At 48.3% G+C, this 27,448-nt stretch overlaps 1 protein-coding gene across 1 annotated transcript in view; it reads left to right on the forward strand.

The window, feature by feature from the left end:
- PAPPA2 (pappalysin 2) overlaps positions 1-27,448 on the forward strand; it is a 170,531-nt gene that overhangs the window by 133,936 nt on the left and 9,147 nt on the right. Inside the window, exon 19 of the mRNA XM_077825344.1 lies at positions 2,787-2,858. Within this exon, the coding sequence (XP_077681470.1) occupies positions 2,787-2,858 (72 nt within the window). The remainder of the gene's footprint in view (positions 1-2,786; positions 2,859-27,448) is intronic.

The raw sequence follows: 27,448 nt of genomic DNA on the forward strand, positions 1-27,448 counted from the left end.
TTAGATCCACCACAAAGACCTCTGCCCCTTGAGCTACAATGATGAGTACCAGAGGAAAAGCCCATGAGGAAACTAATAATTCTGTCTTCAGAGCAGCGTTTGGGTAGCATGCAGTAAATAAGGCCTGGGGGCCACCCTTTGAACAAAGAAGAGAAAACCAAATATTGGCTAGCTGCTCCTTCAGTGAGTGCTGTCCATCCTGCGCACTGCATGAGGCATGTCATCGAATGCTTTGTCATACAACATATGCACAAGGGGGCCAAATCAGGATTGCACAGGCAACCTTAATTCAGGCATTTCCTAACTGGCGAGTGCTTGAGCTTGCAACTTTAATGTTCTTGTAACAGTTTCTCTATGTAATATAATATGCAGTACAAAGACACAGATGAGAAAGTGTCCATCGACCGCTTTGGACTCTCGGGGGATGGAAAGTGCTGCAGAAATCCAGGAGGAGATTTAGGAGCACAAATCCCACTGATTCTTCAGTGGGACTTGTGCTTCTAAATCCCTTAGGTGCTTTTGGAAAGTCTCCCCCCATGGGCCGCTGTCTTTGGCAAATACACGAAACAACATAGATACAGGAGCTGAAGCCACACACAAAGCCAAAGCAACACTCGTGTCTGGCAGACTCACTAGCAGCTCAGACTAAACTTCCACCAGGCGTCTCAGGGCTCTCTCACCTGTTGACAGCTCCAGGGACTCATTGCAGATTGTTTCCAATGCCTGATGGTGGTGAAGTGTGGAGCTTCGCCATCCCCCCAACTGCCCTCTCTTCTTCCCTCCCCTCATGCGCTTTCCAGCAGAAAGGCTCAAATACTTGGGATTATAACATCCAAAAGCGGCTCCGCCAGGGGTAATATTTCTTAAAATAAAAATGAAACGCGTCAGAGGGGGTGGAAGAGAAGCAAGTAATATTATTGGGAGCCAGTGTTCTCCTCCAGCCACCTTTCTTCCCTCCTGGGAGCTCGTAGGAGGCTCACGGTTACCAGAACTTCATGCCTGTGGATACTCCCGTGCGTCAGTTTGAATCAGACTCACTGCAAATCACCGGCTGGGGGAGGGCTGTGGCATGTGGGATCGTTAGCTAGGTCTTGGAAGGAGGCCTCGGGTATGAAGGATCATATCGCTCAGCTCTGCGGGACGCTGGCTTTTGGCTTTCCTTCCGCCAGCACCATCGCCTCTCGTGAATGGGGGGTGGAAGAGAGCAGGGGAAGGGGTTATTTTAAGAAAATGTCTTCCCTTTGCCAGGACCTGTCACTGAAACATATCGTTTTATTTGCTCCCTTCGCCTCTGCTCCTTCCTCCCTCCCTGCTGATAGATAGACATTTATTTCTTCCCTTGGAGTATGCTTTCCTCTCACAGCATTGGCCCTTGGTCAGGCACCTACGCAGCAAGAGCTGCCATTCCAGTGGAGAAGGAAAGGGTGGGGGCCCACAATGGGCCTATTTAGAGAGGCACAGGTGAAAATATAGGGTCATGTTCCAGTTCTGACTCTGCCACTGACTGGCTTCATGCCTTGAGCAGGTCACTCCATCTCTCTGCCCTAATATCCTCATCTAGACTGTGGGGGGAGGGGTAATACTGTCTTCATCTGACAGGGCTGTGGGGAGGATCAGTTACTTAATGTTTGTACGCTGCCGAAGCATTCTGCATGGCTGTTAGGTAAAAGGAACTGAACAGGCTCGGCTCCCTCAGCCAGCGTTCTGTGCCGCTGTCCTGGCTGGAATTTGGCGACCCTGAATGGAGAGTGATGGCCGAGGGATAGATTCTGCCCTCGTGACTGAAGAGGTTGGAATTGAGGAGGGGGCACAGTGAGAACAAAGTTGGGTGATGGGTGAGAGACTGAGAAAAGCTATGGAGGTTGGGGATGGGGGGATGAGTTAAACAGAGGGGTTGTTCTTTGAGCCCCTGGGAGAGCTGAGAACGGCAGGGGTGATTGGAAGGCCATTGCCGCAGGAGTAAGCTCTGCGGGACAGAGCTGAGAGCTTGCTCAGTGCAGTGATTATTAACGTGCCCTTGGGCTGCCATCTGCTATTCAAAGATATGTTTATGTCAAGCAGAGGGAAGCCCAGCCAATAGGACTGCCCAGCTATGTGGAACATCCTCACACACAGCTGGGCTGATAGCTCAGCTAAGCCATGGGCCACTCGATTACCCAGCCAGACATTTCAATTCACAGCCATGGGATTGCTCAGCTTCTGCCTCTCTATTCCTATAGTACTTGAGATTCCCCTGTTTATACATTCCAGGATTGCAGTAGCTCTGTTGGCAACAGAGTCATACTGGGAGCTCATGTTTAGCTAATTATCCACTAGTGCTGAGGCCAGATCTTCTTATCTGTGGCCATCTAACTGGTGAACCAGTTGAACGTCTCTAGAGGAGTTGACCTGAGTGTGACAAGCCAGTGCATTGAGCTGCCCATCCCTGGCCTCCACCACCTCTGTCGCTCCAGAGAGTTTAATTCCTTTTTATTCTTTTATCATCTTCTTCAAAGCTGCCAAATCTCAGTCCCTGCTCTCTTCAAACTCAACAGCACTAGTGGAAGGAAGGTCCCCATCCGGACCTCCTCAGCTGGCAGGAGTTTGGCTGTGACACAGGATCTGAGGGGTGGTGAGAGAGTGGGATCCTTGGGCTGCGCAGCAGATGCACAGAAACCCATTGCAGAACCTGAGCAGACCACTGGCGATGCAGAGAGATGTGGTGGTATAATAATTCTAATAGGCTCCTAGGGCACCTTTGCCTTTCCTGGGTCACCTGACAGCTGTGTTCTCCTTTTTCTCCATAGAACATTGTGTGCACTGGTAGGTTGCGATGGCACCCAGACCCTACAGTCATTCACTGCATCCAGTCATGTGAGGTAAGGCCCCTGGCATGAACAGCACTTTGGGCTGGGGTTTCATACTCAGTCCATCATAAGGGTGGGGTTAGTTTGCCTTGGCAAGAGTTTGAATGGTCTACGGCAGGGTTTTCTGGCTTAGCAAAGAGGCCAGGGTGAATGTTCTTCATAAGCAAAGGAAAAGCCTGTGCACCAGTTGAGTAACGTGGCAATGACAAGTTTGGATTTTCAAAGCACCTTCTCCTGCTAAGATGTCTCCCCTGGTGAGCAAAGCCCAAAAGGCTGGAATAAGTACCCAGGCTGACTGATCTGAACTCTCCAGATGATGTGAGTTTAGAAGTTGGTCTTGAAATCTTGTGAACACAGGCTTCCTCATGTGATTTCTGGCACTCTGGACCCAGGCTAGCAACAGGAAATGTGAAATGAACAACAGAGCTGAGGTCCACACCACAGAGTTTGGAGGCAGATCAGAACTTTCCCAAAGCTTGGGGGTATAGGGATGAATTTATTCACACTTCTTTGAAGTTCAGGTTCTGGGAGAATGCTCCTGTCAGCTCTTTTATGCTGTCCTTTATCTCCTGTATCCGTAAGACAAGCTGGACAGGAATTTAATTCTACAGGCCACAGCGCAGAGCTAATGAATGAATGCAAAAGGGTGGAATAAATGAGTGATGAGAGGAGTATGTGTGCCTAACATGTGTGAGCTGCAAGCTCCAGAGAGAGGGGGCTGAATGGCTTAATTGGTTACCAGTTGGTGGAGTGCTGCTGGGCACGAGAATGACACAGACCCATGAGCACAAGACATGTTGTCTCACTGGAGGCAGCTTGCATTTGGGAGCAACTTTACACCATTTTATCATGTGCTCCATGTGCTTCTCTTGACTGTATAGTGTTTCCGTTTACTGTATTTATTACAACGGGCGAGTTTTGAGGAGGAACTTAAGGCAAGAGAGACTGTCAGGTCACCCTCTCGGGCCAGTCCAAGTAAGTAGCAAGTGGATATCGTTACCAACTCAGGGCTGTTTGGTGTCCTAGGTGAAATGAATTTACTGGTTTCAGCCCATCTCCCAGGTAGCCCCTAACCAGTTGCTGCTGCTGGCAGTTTCAGCAGAGAAGTAAAGGCCTGAATACTTCTAAAATACCTGTTTTCCCCTTCCAGGTCAGGAACGAGGCCTGTGGCAGGGCTGTGTGAGAGCCGCTTTCATGGCTCTGCCCTATTCCATGGATAAGTAGGAGACTTGAGTCTCCAGGGCTGCCAATCTGGCACATTTCACAAGCAATGCTTTAAATTAAAGGGAGTGATTCCTCCCCTGGGTCCAGTGAAGCACTGGAAGTGTCAGTAAAGAATTGGGTAACTATACGGATATCAAGACTATCTAAATTATCATAACTAAAGACAACGGAAATGGTATGGAAGAGCCATTGAGCCTCATGCTTCAGGACTTAAGAGTGTCTCTGACTGGGAAAGGTCAGTAGGAGATCTAATGGGTAGGTGGAGGGACAAATTATCTCACACCTGTCTAGTGCAGCGTTGTTGTAACTTCCTCTGAAGCATCTGGTATGGACCACTGTTGGAGAGGAGCTAATGGGAGAGATGGACATCAGATGTGATCCAGCCTGGCAGTGCCTGTGTTCCTACGAGTTGTTAGTTCTGCAAGGGGAGGCATCCCTTAAAGGCAAAATTCTGCTATAAGTTTCCCTGGGGTCAGTGGGGACGCTTTAGAGCAGCATCAATCCCAGTCCCCAGTGGGACAGTAAGATAGCACCAGTGTACTTAATATCCTTCAAGTACAGTAGAAGTATGTTACGTGCTACGGCAGCTGTTTAACAGCCAGGGTAAATAACCATTGGAACATGGTGGATTCTCCATCACCTGAAGGCTTTAAATCATGAGCTAGGGTCTTTCTAAAGCATATCCTATAACTGTTAGCTGTTGGGCTTGAAGCAGGAATCATCAGGTGAGGTTCTCTGGCCGGTGTTCTGCAGGAGGTCAGGCTAGATGATCATATTGGTTCCTTCTGGACTCTAAGATCTGGCAGTCCTCTAAAGCTGCCCAGATAGAACTGGGCTTTCCTCTGAACCCAAATTTGAGATACAGGCAAACACTGATCCTTTCAATGGTGGTTAGAAGGGACTCCCACTCCCTCTTTTGTGCTCCCTAAAAGGTAACTCTTTTTACACAGTGTGTAAGAAAGAATCTCTTCAGCTGCATGATCATAGTGGGTGACCATAGCAGAGACCATAGCAAAAGGGGGCAGTTCCATGCTTGCCCAGCTTGGTACATGCCAGCCAAAGATATAGTTTAGCAAGTCTTAGGTCATTAGCTCTGCACCTCACCTCTTGTTTTGAGCAAGAGCCTTTTAAGGAATGGTGCAGGAGTGCTGCCTGTGGGGCTGCTACAAGCTACTGCAGTCCCAGCTACCGGCAGCAGGAGCGCTGGGTACGAGAGAGCACCCAGCCACCCCAGGCCTCTGATTGTGAGGGAATCACTGGCAGTGCAGGAACTCTTGCTGACTAGAGTTGCAGTCTCTTCCAACAGGAGTCGCTAGCAGGTGGGGTGCAGAAGTGTTATCCGAGGGCAGGCTCCAAGCTGTCCCAGCCCTAGCCGGACTAATTCTAGGGAGCCCTAGCTTCCAAGCCTCCAGCTGGAAATATCAAGTCACTTTGTGATGACATTGGAATCGTTTACCTTGTCTCCATCATGCATCTGGCACTGGAGCAGTCCGACTGCCCCGTCTTCCTTCTCCATCCATTAATCTTGCTGTCCATCTGACACACTCTCTCTGGCTCTTGCCAAATTCCCCATCCAGAGGGTGGTGAGGCACGTAATGCAAAGACTGAGAGGGATTGAGAGTGTTCGGAGCGCTCATCAGGAATGCAATTTAGTGTGGAGTGGGCTCAAAGGCTAGCAGAACAGCTCATCCTGTGCCATCAGTAGAAAAACAGATGGCAGTGAGGGGGAAGGGAGGGGGCATGCAGTGTGTGCCAGGGAGATAAACACCCAAAGGACAGTGTGAGTTGGGAAGAGAGATCAGAACGCCCCGTGCTGCAGAAGGAAGCCACTGGATGAGGCATTTGGGCACTTTCTGGCATTGTTTCCTAGGCCACCACATTACCCTCTTCGCTGGCTAAGGCTCAGCCCCACACCTCCCAGGCCAAGGGCAGGGAGTAGCCCAGGAGGGACCATCGACTTCTCCTGATGAGGGAAGAATGAGCAGGCTGCTTCTTCCCCCACCCTCAATGATTGCTCGGTTGACCTGTGCTGCTGCTCGTGGCTGAGAATTGGCTGCCACCTACAGTCTGCTCCCTTTGCCTCATCTTACTGAGTGAAAATGTGGCAGTCACAGTGCTCCTTCCTCCGGGGGATGAATCCAGGCTGCACTGCAGAGACCTGGAATGCTGCTGCAAGCTGCTGTTCAAGGCCCCACACAGCCTGTCTCTGCATAGCTTCAAAATCTGTCCTCACTTCTATCCAGGCAGCCCCACTGGCAATCCAAATGTGGCCCCTATTGGTTAGATTTGCATCTCCTTTACCACGCATGCCTCCCTCTAGCTCTCTGTCGCTGTTCCTCTGGCTGCATGGTCCCTTATTCACACTGCATTGTGGGAGTGGTTTAGGCACCTGTTTTACTGCCCATCTCACTGTTGTTTACCATGAAGTGTCGCCCCATGTGGCTCTCAAAGCACCACCCAGTCCAAACAATGTAGTGAAACAAACATGTCCTGGTTCCATGTAGCGGGGTTGGGGTGGTTTGAAAAAACAAATTGAGCACTGGTTTTGAACTACCAATATCAGATGTGAGGGCACTATTTTGGACATGAGAACGCACCTATGGCTTGCATTCCTTGCCCTCACGGCACCTGTCTCCACGTCACCCTTGCAGGCAGACAGCAAGGGCTAGCTGCATGAGAACTAAGAGCAACATGACCGATGGGCCATCAGCAGATGGCTTCACAGTTGTTCAAAGATATCCACTTCCAACCCCTGTTACCAACACGGTCCTAAGAAGGGTGCAAATGGCACCTGAAATGCCTAACAATTCTCCTGTGCAGCACCATAGGGAATAAGATCTATTGATGGTCCTCAATGCAATGTTCTGTTAATGCAACAGCTGGCTATTATGTTTTTCTCCCTGTGTCCACCTAGCGTATGACTAATAATGTACCGATTGTTCTGATAATCTGATGCAGTGCTCTAGAAGTTTATATGTAAGACTGAGAGGCAGAAATTCCCCCAATTTCTGTCCTGGGTCTGCCATTGACTTGTGGTATGGCCATGAGCAACTAACATACCATTTTTGTGCCTCAGTGAGCCAGTAAAATGTGGGTAATAATTCCCCCTGACCAACAAGGTGAGTGTAGAGATAATGAATGTAATGTTCATAAAATGTTTTGAAAGCATAAAGCACTGCATGAATGTTAAGGTGCAAATTCTGTTCTTAGTTACATGAGTGCAACTTCTATTGAAATCCATGGGAGTCACACTTGCAACTGAGAGCTGAAATCAACTCTGAGGAATGCTGGGTAGATTCAGCCTGCAGATACCTCCGCATAGCTCCTCTTGAAGACACTGGAAGTTGTGTGTGTAGATCTGAGGGCAGAATGTAGCTCCTTATAATTGAAGGGGACATCAGACTTCCGATACTCATGACACAGGCTGTAACAAGGACGCATACTGGCTCACGGGCTAATCACTAATAACTTTATTTGGGAGCTTTTCATTCACCAAGTGTTCTTTGCCTTGTCGTTACCTGATATAGTGAAAACCAACTGGGTGCTCCCATTCACCCTCTCCCATAACGCAAGAACAAGGGGATACTCACAATCTCAGGGCAATGTCCAGGCTGCATGCGGGGGTGTGATTGCAGAAAGTTTAGGCATAGTCCCACTATCTTTAATCTAGCTGGTGTGGTTAAAAAATAACAGTGAATGTGCGGTGGTTCAGAGGTCTGTATGGATCGTACAAGACTGCCCAGAATCCTGGATACATATTTGCATTCCTAGCCCGCACCAGGGTCAATGGTGCTGCATCTTCACTGCTATTTTTAGCTGCACTAGCTAGATTAAAGGTAGCATGGGTCTGCCTACACATGCTGCAATCACACCTCTGATTTCAGTGCAGACACACTCAAACAGAGAGAGACATACTCTCAAACAGTGGCGGCTGTTGGCTGGGTGCCCAGCTCTGAAGGTGGCACCCTGCCAGCAGCAGTGCAAAAATAAGGATGGCACGGTATGGTATTGCCACCCTTACTTCTGCGCTGCTGCCTTCAGAGCTGGGCGGTCGGAGAGTGGCAGCTGCTGACTGAGGGCCCAGCTCTGCAGGCAGCAGCAGAGAAGTAAAGGTGGCAATGCCATACCGTGCCATCCTTACTTCTGCGCTGCTGCTGGCGGCGGCTCTGCCTTCAGAGCTGGGCTCCCAGGCAGCAGCTGCTGCTCTCCAGCTGCCCAGCTCTGAAGGCAGCGCAGCCACCAACAGCAGCACAGAAATAAGGGTAGCAGTACCACAACCCCCTCTACAATAACCTTGCGACCCTCCCCCCACAACTCCTTTTTGGCTCAGCTCCCCTACAATCACAGCCCCATGGAATTTTGGATTTAAATAGCAGAAATCATAAAATTTACTATTTTTAAAATCCTATGTCCGTGAAATTGACCAAAATGGACTGTAAATTTAGTAGGGCCCTAGTTATAAGGACTATTGATCCTGAAGCTTCTAGGAAACACATTATCGCCAGCTGGAGTTAGGAAGCCTCTTCCCTTTTATGACATTAGATGGTACAATCAGTTGTATCGGGAGGATTTTGCACCTCACTTGGAATCGTCTGGTCCTGGCCACTCTTGGAGACAGATTTGCAGATTTGATGGGCCATTGATCTGACCCAGTGTAGCAATTTCTATGTTCCTGGTTGTAAATTAGCTCTTAACAAAGGTGGTTCTGTAGTCAAATCTGTTCTGGCATGTGATGACTCACTCCCTCTGTGCGGGTGGCCAGCAGGAGCTCTGTGTTGCTGCATTTCAGCTAACACCTCTTGCTGTACTCTTTCTAGGAAAAGGAGGAAATTGGACATCCTTTATTTGACTTAGTCTTGTAACAGCTTTAAGTCTCTACCCTTGGATCCCACAAGCTTTGAATGCTGCGTTTTGAGGGACTCCTTAACACTCCATGCCCTCAGCTCTGTTCTGAAAGCAGTTCTCACGCTGGGTGACGGCCTGTGAGGAGTAATTGGATGGTCACATGATCACCAGCCTTCACAGCATAGCACAGGGAGATGTGGCATCAACTTTAGCCCATGTTTTAAGTCAGCTGTCAGGCTGTTGAGATGAAGCTATCGATCCACCTCTAAAATCAGGACTTTGCTCCCGGGAATCTGCAATAGGTACTTGGCAAAGGGGCACTGGAGGGACGGAGGAAGGGGGAATTGAGTGTGTTTGTGCAATAACAGCAGCATTGTGTGTGCGTGAGTGAGTGATCTGTACCTAGGCATGTACACACACGTGAGTGTAGTTTCTCTGAGGTTAGTAGTAGATCCTAGCAATATTTCAATCCCTAATCCAATCCATCTGTGGCTGCATTCCACAAATTCTCTCTAATCCTGGCCCTGCTTTTATGCCCTCTTCCTTCTCTCTCTCTTGTTTGTCTTATACATATTCCAGACCCAGGCCTTAGGTGGCAAGCCTGTGATTCCTGCTCACCATACAGTAACCTGGGAAGCGTTGGCTTCTTGCAGCATCTCGGGGGGGCGGGGGGGAGCCCCTGAGGTAGTCTATGGTGCCAAGTCACAGCCAGTGTAGCACAGAGTTCATGTGTTCCTGTGCTGCGATAGTGACGCCACCATCATTCTTCCTCCAGGTTTGTGAAACTTCTGGCTCTAAAGCTTGTCTCTCTCCCCCCAAAAAGTTGGTCCAATAACAGATATTACCTCACCCACCTTGTCTCTCTAATAGCCTGGAACTGTCATGGCAACAACTACACTGCATACAACTGTGTAAATGTGGCAGAGGCTGAATTGTGCAATAGGATGGGTGCCCCCAACTCCCAGTGGAGTCGACAGGAGTCAGAGGTGGTCCCGCCCCTTGCAGGACTGGGATCACCCTTGTCTTCAAATCACAGCTGATTGAAAAAGCTAACGTTCGACAAGTGGCTTCTGTTCTACCACACGTGGCAGCACTAAAACCGCCAGCTGTCCAGCTCCAAGTTCCCCATTCCTGGTGATGCTGTAAGATGCGGAGACAATGCAGCCTGGCTTTGGAGTTTGCAGCATTGGCCGCTAGAAAACTTAATCTTTTGTCTTGCAAACAGAGAAAGAATAAACCAATGGGGGGCAGGTTGCTGTTTGCACAGTTTCTTCTCTGACTGGAGCCCCATCGTACCAGACTCAAGATAAACTCTTTCTGACACCAATAGCACATTCCCTCCCCCTACTATGTTCAAAGAATTCCTCACTTGCTCTTTTGTCAAGAACTTCTGGAAGAAAAAACCCATCCTCTTTTTTTGAATCCTGTTTGACTTGGTTTTAGGAGGGTTCATGAGGGGCAGGGAGGGTTCAGTGGTCAAAATCCCCCTCTCCAGGGAGCTATATAGCTAAAGGGATAGATAAATATGATTAAGAAACCTCAAGGGGCTGTAGTTTGAAGAGGAAGAATTACCGCCTCTTGGCTTGCTGTTTTTCTAGTTTTTCTGTTTTCTAGTGTTTGATGTGTTGGGGACCATGGGCTCTTGGTTGGAAAGTGGAAGCGTCTATGTTCAAATCTTTCCACTCCTGTAAGATTCCTTCCACAGTGCAAATAGAACAATGTTGTATGCAACCAGTCTTTGATACGCTCATATGACATTATCCTAGTTCATAACATGATTTATCAGGGCTACCCTGCAAAGCTTTTCCTGGCACAAGTATAGACGTGTAGGACTGGAAGGGACCTCAAGAGGTCATCTAGTCCAGTCCCCTGCACTCATGGCAGGACTAAGTATTATCTAGACCATCCCTGACAGGTGTTTGTCTAACCTGTTCTTAACAATCTCCAATGATGGAGATTCCATAACTTCCCTAGGCAATTTATTCTAGTGCTTAACCACCCTGACAGATGGAATAAATTACATTGTATGTGTCAGTTACATTGTCCTGTCTGCTTCTACCTCATTGCACAGTGCATTCATGCAAATAGGCCTGTAGACAGCTATCCCATACTGCTTCAGCCACTGATGCTAGGAGCAGAGGGTTGAGAATGCTTTTCATAAAGAGCAATGCGCTTTGAGATGCCCTCCTCCATGGAAACTTGGAAGGAAAGGCACACTAAGCTGGTTACACACAAATGTGGTCATGTCTGTACATGTGCTGAAAGCTGGTTACAGTCTGACGGTCATTTTAGAGCCCTGCTCCTAGGCAGGGTCAGAACACAAGACAATCACACAGGACATACCAAGGATTTAGCGTGGCTGCAGAACATGATTAAAGTCCCAACCACACTACAGCTTAGAAAGGAGTTGTAACCAAGACCCCTGGTTCAGTTGTTTGTAGGGTAGGTGGGTCCTAGAAACCATGGGTAAATATGTTTTGTGTGTGGAATCAACTGTGATACAACCTGCTTACAAACTTGCTAGAAATCTGTTGTGTATACAGACCCTTTAACTCGTAGCTCTGTTTATTCTGCCTGCAGCCAGACTGCACTGGGCTAGCATCTCCCCTGAATTCCTAAGCATAACCAGGGTTGGGCCTTTGTCTGCTCTTGGATGAGGGATCTCCTTGGTGTTGCAGGTGTGGAGTGTTCAGCATTCCGGAGAACCAGCTCCAAACATGGCAAGTTGGGCACCTAGAATCTGAGGCACCCCCAATTGCTGGCCACTTTAAACAGTGCAAGCCTGACTATGTAAAAGGCTCAGGGATAACTGCCATACAAGGGAGCTGGGAGGGTTAACCTGCCAGTGATTGGGGTCTAATGGCCCTCATTTCCTATTTGGAAAACTGCTGCTGGAAAACTTCACTGCTGCTGACAGATTAAGGGCTGGATTGCAGCCTAACACATTCCTGCAGGGGGAATAAGGAGGTGGAAGGCACCCCATTGCACCAGCTACCTCCAGCACAAGAGCCTTGGTTCTGGCCCCTCATTGCGCCAGGCAATGCAGATGTGCCAGGCCCTGGTGGACATCTATTGCAGGGAGTATCCTCCGGAGCAGGGGGAAAAATCCAGGAAGTAGCTTGTTACTCCGCTTCTGGGACAGTGTAACTGCTCACTGCCCCTTACGTAGCACTTGGGCTGCCAAAGCCATGACTGGGCCCCAGACAGACAATGCACAGAAAGGGAAAGTGAGGTGAAGGGACGTGCCCATGGTCACAGAGTAGGTCAGAGGCAGAGCAGGGAATAGACCCAGCTCTTCTGACTCCACTCTAGGGGCATGGATAAATGCCTGCTGTTGAGAGATTTAAAAGCTAAGAATTGTTTAGCTTAGAGAGGGGACATGTTAGTGGTGGAAAGAAGGTAAATCAGACATTCCTATTGGTCATCCAGAACCAAGGGGACTCTGCAAATAGGGAAAATTAAAGACAAGGACATGAAATGACTCGCCCTAACTCAGTGGCTTTCAACTTTCCAGACTACTGTACCCTTTCAGGAGTCTGATTTGTCTTGCCTACCCCCAAGTTTCACCCTGCTCCCCTTAAAAACTACTTGCTTACAAAATCAGATATACCTCATTTTGTCTGTATGAAATTTTTGTTTGTACTGACTTTAGTAGTGCTTTTTCTGTAGCCTGGTGTAAAACTAGGCAGTTGATGTACCCCCTGGAAGACCTTTCCGTACCCCCCAAAGTTTTGCTTACCCCTGGTTGAGAGCCACTGCATATTGCAAGCTGGAGGCAGAGCCAGGAATACATTATTCCAGTAACTGACTCCCATTCTGTCCTTTGCCTGCTACATACCCCACCACCACCAGCGATACTGTTCATATTGTATGACCTTCTTTAGATAATCAGCACTGGGCACTTTCTACACAGGCACTCAGGATCCTCAGACCCCAACATGACTGGCTAACTGTTGTCCCTTATGTCGTCTCTTTTCCTCAGCATCTGTCACCTTCCCTCTGTCTCGTTTGCCTGTTCTCTCTTTCACTCTTTCTATTGGCTGATCACTGTCTCTCGTCTAATGACAGATGGAAAATCAATGACCCTTCTTCTGATAATAACTAACCTCCCTAGCAGCCAACTGCTATTCCAACATGAATATCTTCAGCTCCTCCAGCCTTGTACATTGTTTTTCTTTTTGTGTAAGATCTGTACAAGAACTTGGCAGAAACCAGATACAAGTGGGTCAGGAGGCCCTGGTGGTTTTTAGGGCTTGTTTTCCATAACCCATTCTATCCTGTAGCATACTTAGTGGGAATGGCTTGGCAGGAAATCTAACCCACAGCAAGAGGCTGCTGAGGGCAGCATTTCAGGCTGGGTGCTGCTAGAATACAAGGCCCTGGTGTTTCCTTACACACACAGTACCAGCACACAAGCAGCAGGCACTGGGGACTTATCTTTGAGAGCAGAGGAGCGCTAGTCTGGCCGTGCATGGCATCTTCTTGTTTAGCGCCTCTTGCCAATTCTGGTTTTGTCTCTTCTTCCCACTGGGGCTGCTCTGGGGAAGACAGGGAGGGTTCACTGCAGATGAAGGACTAGTCCAAGGATGCACACCCTGGTGTCCCCGAGACAATCCATGTACTCACCCAGAGACACAGAAGATCCTATGAGCACCATGAAGGATGCATCCGTTGTCAGACTGTGCTTCACTACAGACTCCAGTACTGTCATTCTACGAAACAAACCAAGCAGAGGCTTGTGACTGCGTTGTCTTCGCCGCAGAGCTCCCAGGAAGAGCAGGAGCACCAGAAAGGCAGGATGGGTTTGCCCTTCCATCTGCACATTGCACCAATTCACATCAGAAAGCGGATGTTGGAACCATTGACCTGCAGTTAATTGATGCCACCTGCACTGGCATCCAGCAAAGCCACCAGGTACCAAATCTGTTTGGATTTGGTTGTATTTGTACATCGTGGGCTGTTTCTCGTAACTAAGGCATTGAGATTGGCTGCTGCCGCCATGCTAACAAGATATGGAGGGGGCCCCCACCTCAGCACTGCGTGCCCTATTGAATTGCCACAGCAAACCCCCACCAGCGTCCTGGAGTTGTGCTCCCATCCATTCAGCTCTTGCCATGCTGCGTGTCCTGGCAGAGCCAGCAGTCAGTCCCTGAGAGTTCTCTGCTACCAGGCCGCAGCACTTCAGAGGAGCAAGGCAGAGGAAATGTCAAGATGCGTTGTTGTTTTTTTTTTAACATCCCAGTAGATTTTCAGATATTATCCCTAACTCAGTAGCCCCACATGTGAAATATGCTGACCTTTGCAGTGGAGACACGTCTGAGCCAAATCTAAGATCCAGACGCCACGCTCCTTTCCCCACATTCTGGCCAAGGTCAGCTTCAGATCAGGGTCCAGATGTTTGCAGCTGGGGCCCCTCACTGCTGTGCGATTCCACTTCCCAAACATCCTCATAGATGAACACACAAATCAGTCTGACCCAGGTCAGTCCACTTCCCAAACATCCTCCGTAGAACCTCCTGAAGTCTCATCCTTCTCCTCCTCACCCCACAGCACCACCACCAAGCAAGCAGCCTCATGGGCGTACTTGCCCAAGGGTGCCCGATGCTGCCCAGCCCTCAGTTTTCTATTGTCGGCATTTTCAGTTATCTTGCATCATCCCTTTCCCCCAGGGTGTCTGAGAGTTGGTGTCATGAGGCTGACCCTGCATCTCCATGTTAAACCTGCCCCTCCGTCAGAGCTAACTACAGTGTCATGGCACTGGTGCTAGGGTTAAGTCCTGGAGTAATTTAGTGAGGGCCACAGGCTTTACTCTGAGAGTATGTCTATACTGCATGCTAAGCCCAGGTTTGTGGGACCCAAGCTTGTGGACTCAGTGTTCCCAAGCCACGTTTGAGTATCGACACTGCGTTTTAAACCTGGGTTTACAATTCCTGGACCCAGGTCTCACAGCCATGCTAACACATCCATACTGCACTGCGCAGACCGTCTGACTCGGATCTGCCTGCTTGAGGTGAGTCCACACTGCAGAATGACAGGGTTTGGACCCTAGTCTCAGTGGGACTCGGACTCTAAGCCACCCCGCTAGCAGGTTCCTAGGACCTGAATCCTGAGTGCTTGCTGACCTGGGTCAGACTGATTTGTGTGTGGATGGGATGGGGACTTGGTCTCAAACCCGAGTCAGAGTCTGGGCTTATTGTGCAGTGTAGACATACCCCGAGTGACTGAGTAGTGATTTCAGGATCTGGCCCATAGATATGAGGATCATGTGCTCAGACAAAATGGGTTGAGTTGGGGGTTTTAGAGTTCAGAGAGTTTCCTTTGGTTTGGTTTTTAAGGAAGCTCCTTTTATTTGTTTACATTTTAATTAAAAGTTTTCTGGATCGAACTCCCCTCTTTCTGTGCAAACCTGGTGGCACTGGTCCCGAGGTGCACTCGCTAACCTGGCCTCCCTGCAGCAGTTAAAATGCAAGGCTGGGAAGGTCCTGTGATACTATTGCTCGACCTACTGGGGTTAACAGTCCTCATCCAATGGGAGTCGTTCCATTGATGTGAGCGTGCTTTGGATCAGAGCCATGGTGTTGTTCCACACAACAGTGCAAAACCCCAGGAATGCTGGTGCGGGTGCCAGTGCCCTGAACACTGATTCGAGTCGCCACCTTTATCATTCTGCATTGCTGTCTTCCAAGGTCACTCAGGGCATGACTACGCTGCAGTGTAAGCCCAGGGTTAGTAGAACTCGAGTTAGCAGACCCTGGCTTTGTTAACCTAGGGCTTGAGCATCTACACTCCTTTGTAACCCTGGGTTAGGGATTGTTAAACCCAACCTGTGGCTCCAGTGTCTAGAATGGGCCCAAGTCCAACCACCCATAACCTAGACTTCCTAGCACCCTCCCAAAACGTGGCCACTCTAGCTCTGTTTGTGGTGCAGTGTTGGAAAGCTTGACTGTCTACCAAATTTGACTGTGCAGAGGACAAAGAAAGTTGGCCCATGGAATTGTGAGATACTTTTGGTGGACTCCAAGAGTGAGAGCTCAGTGGGGCTGTGTCTATACTGCAATTCAATAGGGCTTGAACCTTGGGTCCAGGCTTGACTCAGACTCGGACCCTCCACTTTTGTGAGGTCCTGGGACACGAGTTCCAAGCCCTGGGTTAGCGCAATTTATGTGTCCATGGAAGGGGGGCTAGTATTGCGTCTGAGTTTGAACCCTAGGCTTACATTGCAATGCAGACCTACCCTCATGGCCAAGCAGTCATGCGGAGAATGAGCTGTGTTGCCTGGGAGGTCTTTGTTGGCGTCTTTCATAGACATTTACAAGCTAAGGGAAAGGTTTGAAATCCATTCAGGAGAAGCCGAGTGCCCCTTTGCTATCCCTCCTGGAAACGAAAAGATGGGGCGTTCCTTCACAAGGCAGTCAATGATTTAGAGGTCTCTGCATTCACACTGTGGCCATCCTTCATTCTCCAGTCGTGCATCAGTTTCGCGCCTCTTCCATGCAACCTCCTCATTCCACAATAGTCGTCCACTGTCTTTGGTGGAGCAAGAACCCAGAGAGTTGGACAGTGGGGTCATCTATGTGGGAAACCAGGTTAGGCAATTGTAATAGTACCTTCTGACCTTAAAATCTGTAAAACTGTATCAAACACATTCTTTACAGACTGGGTCTGAGCTGGGCTTTTCCTTCTAGCCATTGAGAAAATGTTACTGTGGAGAAAGAAGGAGCAGACTGCCCACTGGTGTCAAGAAACTTTGTAGAGAGCTCTGATGTTCGTTACTGGGTGAGCCGTTCACTGCATGGATCGTGGGCAAAGCATATTGTTAAGCCAATGGTACCAGAGCCAACAGAAACCAGAACTGATATTTGTACGTGGAGAGTTAAGTTTCAAACAGAAATACCCCGTTTTCTTGGTGTGTGATTGTGGAGTGAAGCAGAGTGGGGACAGAGATCTGGGGAGCTGCTACAGAATATGCTCACACAGACATGAGAAGAGCCCAGGGTAAATATGAAGAAGAATGTGTAGCACATTTGTCTGAAGCTTTCTCGCTCACTGCAGTCAGCTTAGCAATGTAGTGCAGTGGCTTTACAAATCCCTTGGTAGCAATTGCAGGGTCCTGAGATGTCTTAGGGTCATGGGAGCCTCCCTGGCCTCAATGGAGAGAAGTGCCCAGGGGCTTTGGCCAGTGTTCAGGTCTGTTACCTTCTGGGCCCTCACTGTGTGGCTCGGAGCTGATTTCCTCTCTACATGCCTGACTGCCTCAGGCGGGGGAGGAGGGAGAGAAAAAATAATAAAATAAACGACACTCAGCAACAGAGGGATGGCCAAGAAAAATATTTAATCCAAACAATGAACTTTGATGTTTCCTCCCACAGTCTGCATTCCGAGCCAGCTTCCATGGGCAGACAGGAGGAGCCAAGAAATGCCGGGCTTGCTGCCTCGCCAGCTTGTGTGTGTATATGTGCGTGCAGCACACGCGCGGCGAGGACGTTGCGGTGTAGCATTACTGCAACTGGCTCCTGCTTTCGCTGCTGCCCTCCCATGTGCTGAGAAGAGGCCAAGATTATCGGAAGGGACTAGTGGTTTGGGAGGGCCTGGATTTCCAGGAGCCCAGCTTGCGGGCCCTGGAGGAGGGGGCTCAGTGCTTTCTGAAAATGGGCTCCTTTTCGTCTCTCAAGAGGCAGCCAGAATAGTTGGACATTTGTGAAGATCTTAGCTAGAAAGCGTGTGGCAGGAAGAAAGGAAGGGAGAGCATGCAGCGTAGGGGGCTGGGAAAGGGGAACAGTGGGACTGTTACTGACGTTGACAGGAGCCCCCTCCAGCATGTGCCTCCTTCATTCCTCTGCCCCTCCTTCCGGGCCAGCCCATACTGCAAAGCATATGGTAACTGCATAAGCCTTATGTGACAACAGTTCCCTTGGACTCGTGTCCTGATGTGGGGAGACCCTGAGATTCACTAGTGACACACCACCAGGAGCTGGAGGGTGCTTGTGGCAAGTGTCCTAAAATCCTTTGATTCAGTTTCTCCTGCTCCTGCAGTGCAGGTTTGTAACCAACAGCTCCATGGAAGCCCAGTGATCACAGACCATAGTGGTGGCGTAAGGATGCTCACTTGGCTCTCTGACCTTGTGTGATTTGCAATCACTGGCCTGGTGTGGGATCCCTCCTCTTGCCAAGCAGACAGGGATATCTAGTCTCTCTAAGTCGAGTATCTCAGCTCTGGCAGTTGCACAGACCTTGGCTTCGTTGCTTTAGTCTACACGGCTACCATTGTGGGGCTGTATGTGCTTGCAGTTGTTGGATGTAACATGAAGCTTGAGGCAGAAAAAGGTGTATGAGGGGAGAGGGGGGAGTATACATGGTGGAGGGAGCCAGAGCTAGTTTGATAGTTTATCTAGAATGTGACTATCAAAGGGGTTTTCTGAACTCAGCAGCACTTGCTCATTTGACCCTCGGTTTTCACTTGAAGCACAAGGATCTATGCTGATGTGCAGTGATAGCTACAGTATTGGCGTGACCCGCCTGGGATTCAAGGTAATGACACTACTTTGTCTGTATCTACCACCTTGCACATGAGGATCTCAAAGCCCTTTACCACTAGTGATGGGCCTGGAAGGTAGCTATTAATAGACACACAAACTATGGCTCAGAGAGGTGCATCCAAGGTCTGCACAGAGTCTGGGCCAGATGCACACTAGACTCCCAGACATGAGCCTTACCCATTTCTTTCCTCCTTGTTACCTCTCCTCCCTGACAAATATGCTTGCAACAGCTCCAGAGACCCATTCTGCATTGTTCCCCCTCCAACTCATCTAATGCCATCTCCCAGCTCCAGCGCCCCGGGGTGGCTGTGGAACTGTGACTGTTCCAAGGGCTGTAACGAGTGAGGAAGTGGTATTAGAAGAGCAGTAGCAAGAGCAACAATGATGGTGGTATAGTGGGACTGTAACAGCATGGCAGCTCCACTTTCTCTCTGGCCATTCTTCAATCCCGAAATGTGGCTTGTGGACTGTTGAGTTTTCTCTCCATCCTCGTAATATATTTCTCAGTCTTTTACTGCCTAGTAATCTGTCTCTGATATTGGTTTGGAATGTATAGTGGACAAGGAGTACGACGCACAATAATCATTAGCTCTCTTGCCTATCTATCCAATTTGCATGGGCAAATGATTTGCGCAGGCATGTCCAGGGTTTTGCATGTGCAAAACCAAAGGCACAAAATGGAATTGTCAAAGAGTGAGTGTGCAAGAATATACAAACTCCTGCCGCTTTTACCCAATTTTCTAAGGTAGGATATTGAAGCAAATTCCTTAGTAGGACCTTTAAAAGGATTTGATTCATGCAGTATCATTAAGTTGCTGTCAGTTACACTGGTATAAATCTGGAATCATTCCAGATTTGGGGTAGGAATGGGGTAGGAATCTGGAATTCCTCTAGTAGAATAGGATAGAGATCACAGGCACTTTCAGTCCCCATTCTACAGTGCAGAAGTGAATCAGCAGCTGGGGTTAGGAAGAAATTCACCCGTCCTGCTGGGGTAGTATTACATAATTGGCCAGGTGCACTGTGTACTTCTTTTTATCACCTTCCCCTGAAGCATCTGGTATATGCCACTGCCAGAGGCTAGATACTGGAACTAGATGGACTACAGATCTGTTCTGTTATGGCAAGTCCTACTTGCCTAAGAAATCAGTTTCATCAAAATGGCCATGGCAGAGCTCCAAACACACTGATATTTATGATATTCATAATTTATTTTTCACATTCAAGTGCATTCCAGGGATCCATCATCTATATTCATGTGCCTTGTTTATCTTCTCTGTCACTGTGTGTGTGTGTGTGTGTGTATGTGTCAGTCACTTTCTCATGTAACTTAGCCCATCATAAGGTCTTGTAGGACTGATCTGAATCCTGATCCAACTGCCCCTGATGTTGGTGGAAAGACCCCCGTCAATTTCAGTGGGAAATAGTTTGGACCCAGGATGAGCATGCATTTTACGCATGTCTCTAAAGTGTATAGCAGGTTCTGTTCACCTGGGAAGGGAGCCAACTCACAGCCAATAAGCTTTGCAATGGATCTCAAGAATCTGGAGAAGTAGTGGACTGGAAAGTGTGTGTTGCACAAGACATTCTTCCCCACAGGGCATCTCTCTGCATAGGGTGAAACTGTACAGCAAAGCCCTCTGAAGTGCCCCGGTTCAGTAGATTTTGTTATCTAAATAGACAATGTACAAACACACAAAGAGTGGGTTGGGGCACAGCATGAGATTTGTAACAGCCCTTTCCTGGTTTCCTTCTTTCCTGATTTTTTAAAATTTTATTTTTAACTCTTCCCTATTCTGTTGTTGTTAAGGCTATTTACATATTCAGACATTTTATATATTATCATTATTATTGATTACTGTAACAGCTAGAGATCCTGAGTAAGATCAGGGCCCTGTTGTACTAGGCACTGTACAAACACACAATGAGAGACAGTCCTTGCCCCAAAGAACATACAGTGTACATAGACAGGGCAGACAAAGGAGGGTGAGATTTACTGAAACAGCCCAGCTCATTTGCTCTGCTCTGCTCTGCCAAAGCAAAGCAGCCACCAATCCAGCTTAAGCTTCACATGGCCAATGTAGCCAGCATAAATATCTAATTTGTTTTCCCCGTCTATGTAGTTCGTTTCCTTTCTGAATGTCTCTAGCTCTGGACAATGAAACCCATCTAGTCATTTTCACTGGTTCACATGCACTAGCCCACTGTTGTTGTACTTGGGGATCCATCTCTTCTTCCATTGCTTAAATCCAAAGAAGCTGTTTTCACTGAATTTTTTACATTCCTATTAATAGCTGATGTACATAAACCTTCCTTTATAAAACTTTCTATTTGCTTCCCATGAATCCTAAATTAGAGTCAAAAGTAGCCTGCGTGTGTATGCGTCTGTCTGTCTTTCTCACATACCCACACCCTGCACCAGCCGAGAAATTGTACTAGAACAGGGGTGGGCAAACTTTTTGACCCGAGGACCACATCTGGGTATAGAAATTGTATGGCGGGCCATGAATGCTCACGAAATTGGTGTTGGGGTGTGGGAGGGAAGAGAAGAATGAGGGGGGGATTTGATAGCTGCTTTTAACTACCTGAAAGGGGGTTCCAAAGAGGATGGTTCTAGACTGTTCTCAGTGGTAGCAGATGGCAGAACAAAGAGTTGGGGGGAGGGATAGCTCAGTGGTTTGAGCATTGGCCTGCTAAACCCAGGGTTGTGAGTTCAATCTTGGGATCTGGGGCAAAAATTGGGGATTGGTCCTGCTTTGAGCAGGGGGTTGGACTAGATGACCTCCTGAGGTCCCTTCCAACCCTGAGATTCTATGATTCTAATGTTCTCAAGTTGCAGTGCGGGAGATTTAGGTTGGATATTAGGAAAAACTTTTTCACTAGGAGGGTGGTGAAACACTGGAACGCGTTACCTAGGGAGGTGGTAGAATCTCCTTCCTTAGAAGTTTTTAAGGTCAGGCTTGACAAAGCCCTGGCTGGGATGATTTAATTGGGGACTGGCCCTGCTTTGAGCAGGGGGTTGGACTAGATGACCTTCCAACCTTAATATTCTATGATTCTGTAGGGGGTGAGGGCTCTGGCTGGGGGTGTGGGCTCCGGGGTGGGCCTGGGGATGAGAGATTTGGGGTGTAGGAGGGTGCTTCAGGCGAGGATCGAGGGGTTCGGAGGATGGAAGGAGAATCAAAGCTGGAGTAGGGAGGTTGGTCATGGGGAGGTGAGGGCTTTGGCTGGAGGTGCAGGCTCTGAGGTGGGGCTGGGGATGATGGGTTTGGGGTGCAGGAGGGTGCTCCGGGCTGGGACCAAGGGGTTCGGAGGGCAGGAGGGGGATCAGAGTTGGGGCAAGAGGTTGGGACCCGGTAGGGGGGTCAGGGGTGCAGGCTCCGGGTTGCACTTACTGGAAGCAGCGGCATGTCCCCCCTCTGGCTCCTATGAGGAGGTATGGTCAGGCGTCTCTGCTGCATGCTGTCCCGTCTGGAGGCACCGCCCCTGCAGCTCCCATTGGCCACAGTTCCCAGCCAATAGGAGCTGCGGGGGCAGCATGCGGGGTGGGGGCAGCATGCGGGGTGGAGCTCCTTGGAGCCAAAGGGGGGACGTGTTGCTGCTTCCGGGAGCCGCATGGAGTGGCCACCGACCCTGCTCCCCAGCTGGATCGCCGGAGTGGGACAAGCCCCAGACCCCGCTCCCCAGCTGGAGCTTGAGGGCCAGATTAAAATGGCTGGTGGGCCGGATGCGGCCCACAGCTGCAGTTTGCCCACCCCTGTACTGGAACCTCCTATCTTCACACACAGAATCATAGGACTGGAAGGGACCTCGAGAGGCAGGACTAATTATCTAGACCATTCCTGATAGGTGTTTGTCTAACCTGCTCTTATAAATCTCTAACGATGGAGATACCACAATCTCCCTAGACAATTTATTCCAGTGCTTAACCACCCTGACAGGAAGTTTTTCTTAATGGCCAACCTAAACCTCCCTTTCTGCAATTTAAGCCCATGGCTTCTTGTCCTATCCTCAGCGGTTAAGAAAAACAATTTTTCTTCTTCCTTCTTGTAACAACCTTTTACATACTTGAAAACTGTTATGTCCCCTCTCAGTCTTGTCTTTTCCAGACTAAACAAACCCAATGTTTTCAATCTTCCCTCATAGGTCATGTTTTCTAGACCTTTAATCATTTTTGTTGCACTTCTCTGGACTCTCTTCAATTTGTCCACATCCTTCCTGAAATGTGGTGCCCAGAACTGGACACAATATTCAAGTTGAGACCTAAAAGAGCAGAGTAGATCAGAAGAATTACTTCTCGTGTCTTGCTTACAACACTCCTGCTAATACATCCCAGAATGATGTTCGCTTTTTTTGCAACAACGTTACACTGTTGACTCATATTTAGCTTGTGGTCCACTATGATCCTCAGATCCCTTTCCACAGTACTCCTTCCTAGGCAGTCATTTCCCATTTTGATGTGTGCAACTGATTGTTCCTTCCTAAATGGAGTACTTTGTATTTCTCCTTATTGAATTTCATCCTTTTTACTTCAGACCATTTGTCCAGTTTTTCCAGATCATTTTGAAGTTTAATCTTATCCTCCAAAGCACTTGTAAGTGTACTCTGTATGCCATTATCTAAATCATTGATGAAGATCTTCAACAGAACCGGACCTAGAACTGATCCCTGTGGGACCCCACTCATTATGCCCTTCCAGCATGACTGTGAACCACTAATAACTACTCTTTGGGAATGTTTTCCAACCAGTTTTGGACCCATCTTATGTAGCTCCATCTAGGTTGCATTTCCCTAGTTTATTTATGAGAAGGTCATGCAGGACAGTATCAAAAGCTTTGCTAAAATCAAGACATACCATGTCTACCGCTTCCCTCCCATCCACAAGGCTTATTACCCTGTCAAAGAAAGCTATCAGGTTGGTTTGACACGATTTGTTTTTGACAAATCCATGCTGACTGTTACTTATCACCTTATTATCTTCTAGGTGTTTGCAAATTGATTGCTTATTTGCTCCATTATCTTTCCGGGTACAGAAGTTAAGCTGACTGGTCTGTAATTCCCTGGGTTGTCCTTATTTTCCTTTTTACATCTATAGTCAGCGCCTGATTTGCATGACTATTTACACCAGTGCCAAGGAGGTTTTGCACTCACTTTGCACAGGTGTGAATGAGTGGAAAATGAGGCCCACAATCATAACTGGTGTAGGTGTAAGGGCCGATGCATTGCAGATCTAAACAGTTCTGTTCCTCTTTTCACTTATGAAGATTGAAACCAGATGCAGTCTCTTTAGAAGCAAAAACAACCAGCTTCAATTTATCTCCATATAAAAGTTAACAAGAGTCACACCGACTTACTCCAGGTCCAGCTTTGGCCAATTGTCTTGATTTGCTTCAGGTCTGTGTTGTAACAGAACTCGTCCACCCCATCTCATCTATCAAGTCAGGCACTGATTTGTGGCTGTTTTGTAGGACAGAGTAACCCTGCGGTTGCTTCTTGATGTTGCAATGCAATTTTATGCATTTTGATATTGCAACATTGCAAAGTCGCCTCATTATGCAGCATCAGGACCGAAAGTAGGAAAGATCGTCAGTAGTTAAGACACTAGTCTGGTACATGGGAGACCTCAATTTGATTCCTTGCTGTGCCACAGACTTCCTGTGTGGCCTTGGACAAGTCCCTTAGTCTCTCTTTGTCTCAGTTTGATAATTGCACTGCCTTGCCTCATGGGGGTGTTGTGAGGATAAGTGCATTAAAGATTGTGAGGTGCTCAGATGCTAGGGCAAAGGGGGTCATGGGATACCATAGAGGGATAGACACGTTACACTGCATCCTGACCTCCTGTGAACTGATATGCTCTCAAGACTATTCAAATATCTTACAAGATGTAGTGTCCAGTGACTGTAAAGATCATTGAGGTGCAGCCATGTCTGAAGCAAAAGACAACAGCTGTGGGGTTGCAAACAGCTGTGCTAGACAACGCTTTAGGATGGGATGTGAAAAAGAATAGTGGGTCAGATGCTCAGCGTGTGTACCTCAGCATTGCCCTGTAGAAGTCAATGGTGCTAATCCAGGTTTCACCAGCTGAGGGCCAGCCCACCCTCTCCAGTCAAACTACAGTCGGAAGTAGGAAGAATGTAATGAGTTGATTTGAAATTTGGTCCAGACCTCTGAGGTTAGCACATCTGCTCTTTCAAAAAGCCTCTTAATGAACACAAGTCAGCAGGAGAACTGTGGTTGTGCATCTCATGGTAAAGACCAAGGTAATGTGTTTTATTAACGAGACAGGGACAGAATGGATTTTCAGTATCTGGTCAGAGCTTGGACACCTTTCACTCACTGAATCACAGGTCACAGAACTGGGCTTCTAGCTCTTTCAAGCCTTCCGTTCAATCAGTCATTTTTATTTTCCTTTTGTATGTTTTTCCAATGTAATTTTGAGCATGAGCTGTCAAAGTTTCCCCAACAGATGTTACCATAGGAGCCTGTATTTGTTTAGGGTGGGGACTTTTGTGGGGGAGGGAAGGAGCAATTAGTTCTAGTAGGTATACAGAGAAAGAAAAAAATCTCCCCTCTTCATCCCCTTCCACCATAACTAGACACTGCACATGAGAAATGATCTGGAAATCATTGAGACCCATGCATCTGAGACAGTCAATTCTTTGCAATAATTACATGGAAACTAAATAAGAAATAGATTTTTGTTTTTCCAGTGACTCATGACATGTGGAGCAGAGTCGAAGGAAAAACTACAGCATGGAATCGTGCAAAAGAATTCAGACCCCCCCATTACACCCTTCCCTGGGTGCTGCACTAGGGTGATGGCACTCTTCACTCTGAGGCAGGGCCCAAGCATGGTGCTAATGCACATGGTGCCCTTTCTCAAATGGGACAGAGGACTGATGTCCTCACGCACAGTCAGTTAAGACCCCTTGGAACTTTTCACAAGTGTACGAGTATAAACCCTGCTGCCTGCTCATATTCCAGTTTGGGTAATTACAGGCTGGCTGGCTATTCCCCGTCAGTTTTAGCTGGATACAGTGTTCTTCATTTCCTGCCCTAAACAATTGTGTAGCATTACTGTTAAACCCGGGCAATGGATCCTAACGCTCAGGAGCCCTGACTGCCAATCCTGACTCTGACAACAACCAGCTGTGTGGCCTTGAGCAAGTCACCCAATATCTCATCCTCAGTTTCCCTATGTTGAGGGGATAAATGGAGGACTGCAAAGCACAGTATAAGGGCTAAGAATTATTAAACAGCTTTTGCCTTCTATCCCAGAGGTGTCTGCATTTCAGTGATGGGTGTGTATGCACTGTATGAAAACTTGGTAAATTGATTTGCTTCCAGGAATGAAAGGTATTAGGTAAATATACGTTGTTGCTATTATTGTTCTTGGGTCCCATGCTGTAGGGTCAGGGGATAGGAGGAGGGGCAAATCTAAATAGGCAGTTGGGGTGCAGGGTGATACCAGCCCGAAGCTGTCAACCATGCCTATGTAACAAGAGAACGCATGGAACGTGTGGTTAAGGCGCTGGACTGGGACTCGGGGAGATGGGCTCAGTTCCCAGCTCTGCCATGGATACTATGTGACCTTGGGTCAGTCACTTAACTTCTCTGTGCTTCGATTTCTCAACTGTAACATATCTCCTTTCTCCCACCCTGTATCTATCTGGTGTATGTAGAGTGTAGGCTTTTGAAGGCAGGGGCTGGCTCTTACTCTGTGTTTGTCTGCTAGGTCCCTGAGCTTGGTTAGGCACTGCAGGTGCTACTGATAATGGGAGTGGGGCATTAGTCCACTGATCCATTGATTTTTCCACCTGTCCTAGCTCTCACTTCATCCTCCCTTTTGTGGCGAAATTACGTCTGGTTTGTTTTGGGTCTGTCACATGGTGCTCTACTCACCACTGGGTGACTCCTCATTCTGGGGATTAGCTCCACCCAGTTGAGTGCCCCCTTCAGGTCTTCCAACGTGCAGTTTTCCTCCCGCTCCTGCAGTCTCTGTCCCTGAGAAGGAACGGGGAGGGGGGACTAGGAACCCCTGAGAGGGGGTTTATCTAGTAGGCCTAAGAAAGAGGGGTCTGACTAGGAAGGCTGAAGAGTCAAAAGCTTGCAGAAGTACAGTAGGAAGTAGTCTGGGGTGACAGCAGTAAGGTTGGTGTAGATGGAGACCATCACGGCTTGCTATAGGGTCCTGGACTGGAACCCAGAGCAGAGGGCAAGCTGGATTCCCCTACCAGCCACTGCAGAGCAGTGCTGCTGGGGCAGTGAATGGGAAGACAGCCTGAGTCACTGTGGGAACGACATAGAGCAGCGGGCATGAGGACTGCCTGTCATTGCTTGTGGAGAGACTCCCTCGGAAGGGGAAAACACAGAGCCACCTGGCTTTATAGAAGCCCTGCCTATTCCCTCACAGGGTGCTTCCTTCTAATAAGCACCCTTCTCACAGCCTAAATCTCCCCCCCTTTGCAGCTTAATTGGTTGATTGGGCCCACCCGGCCTAATTCAACTCTTTTGGGGCCAATGTAGGGAGTAGACTCAATCATAGGCCCATTCCCAGGTTCTGTTCCTATCAAGGCATGAGGACAAAAATAGGCAGATGGAGACCACTGATGGCAACGCGGGCTGTTATCATTTGGCCCAGCTGCGGTTGATGGTTATTATGATGTATTGGAATGTATTAGACAGAATGTTGAATCTATTTATGTGACTTTGCAGGTATAGTTTCTTAAGCAGTTGCTTATGTTGAATCCACTGTTCTGTAGGGGTTACTATGTTTTCATCTGTCTCTATGCAATACAGAGTCAGTCACCATGAAGACTTCAGCTGCCTGTGCATGTCTGTGTTTATAATCAGGAATTTGTGCCAGGTTCACAATACACAACAGTTGACAATGAGGATTTCAAGGACCTGCTATGCATCAGAGTAGCAAAACAGTCTGTGATGTAACATGCAGTCCCTGTGGGGGAAGAGGAGTCTGCTACAATCGGCAATACTCGG

The sequence above is a fragment of the Eretmochelys imbricata genome, chromosome 8 (genome assembly GCF_965152235.1).
Source record: "Eretmochelys imbricata isolate rEreImb1 chromosome 8, rEreImb1.hap1, whole genome shotgun sequence".
Classification (NCBI taxonomy): Eukaryota; Metazoa; Chordata; order Testudines; family Cheloniidae; genus Eretmochelys; species Eretmochelys imbricata.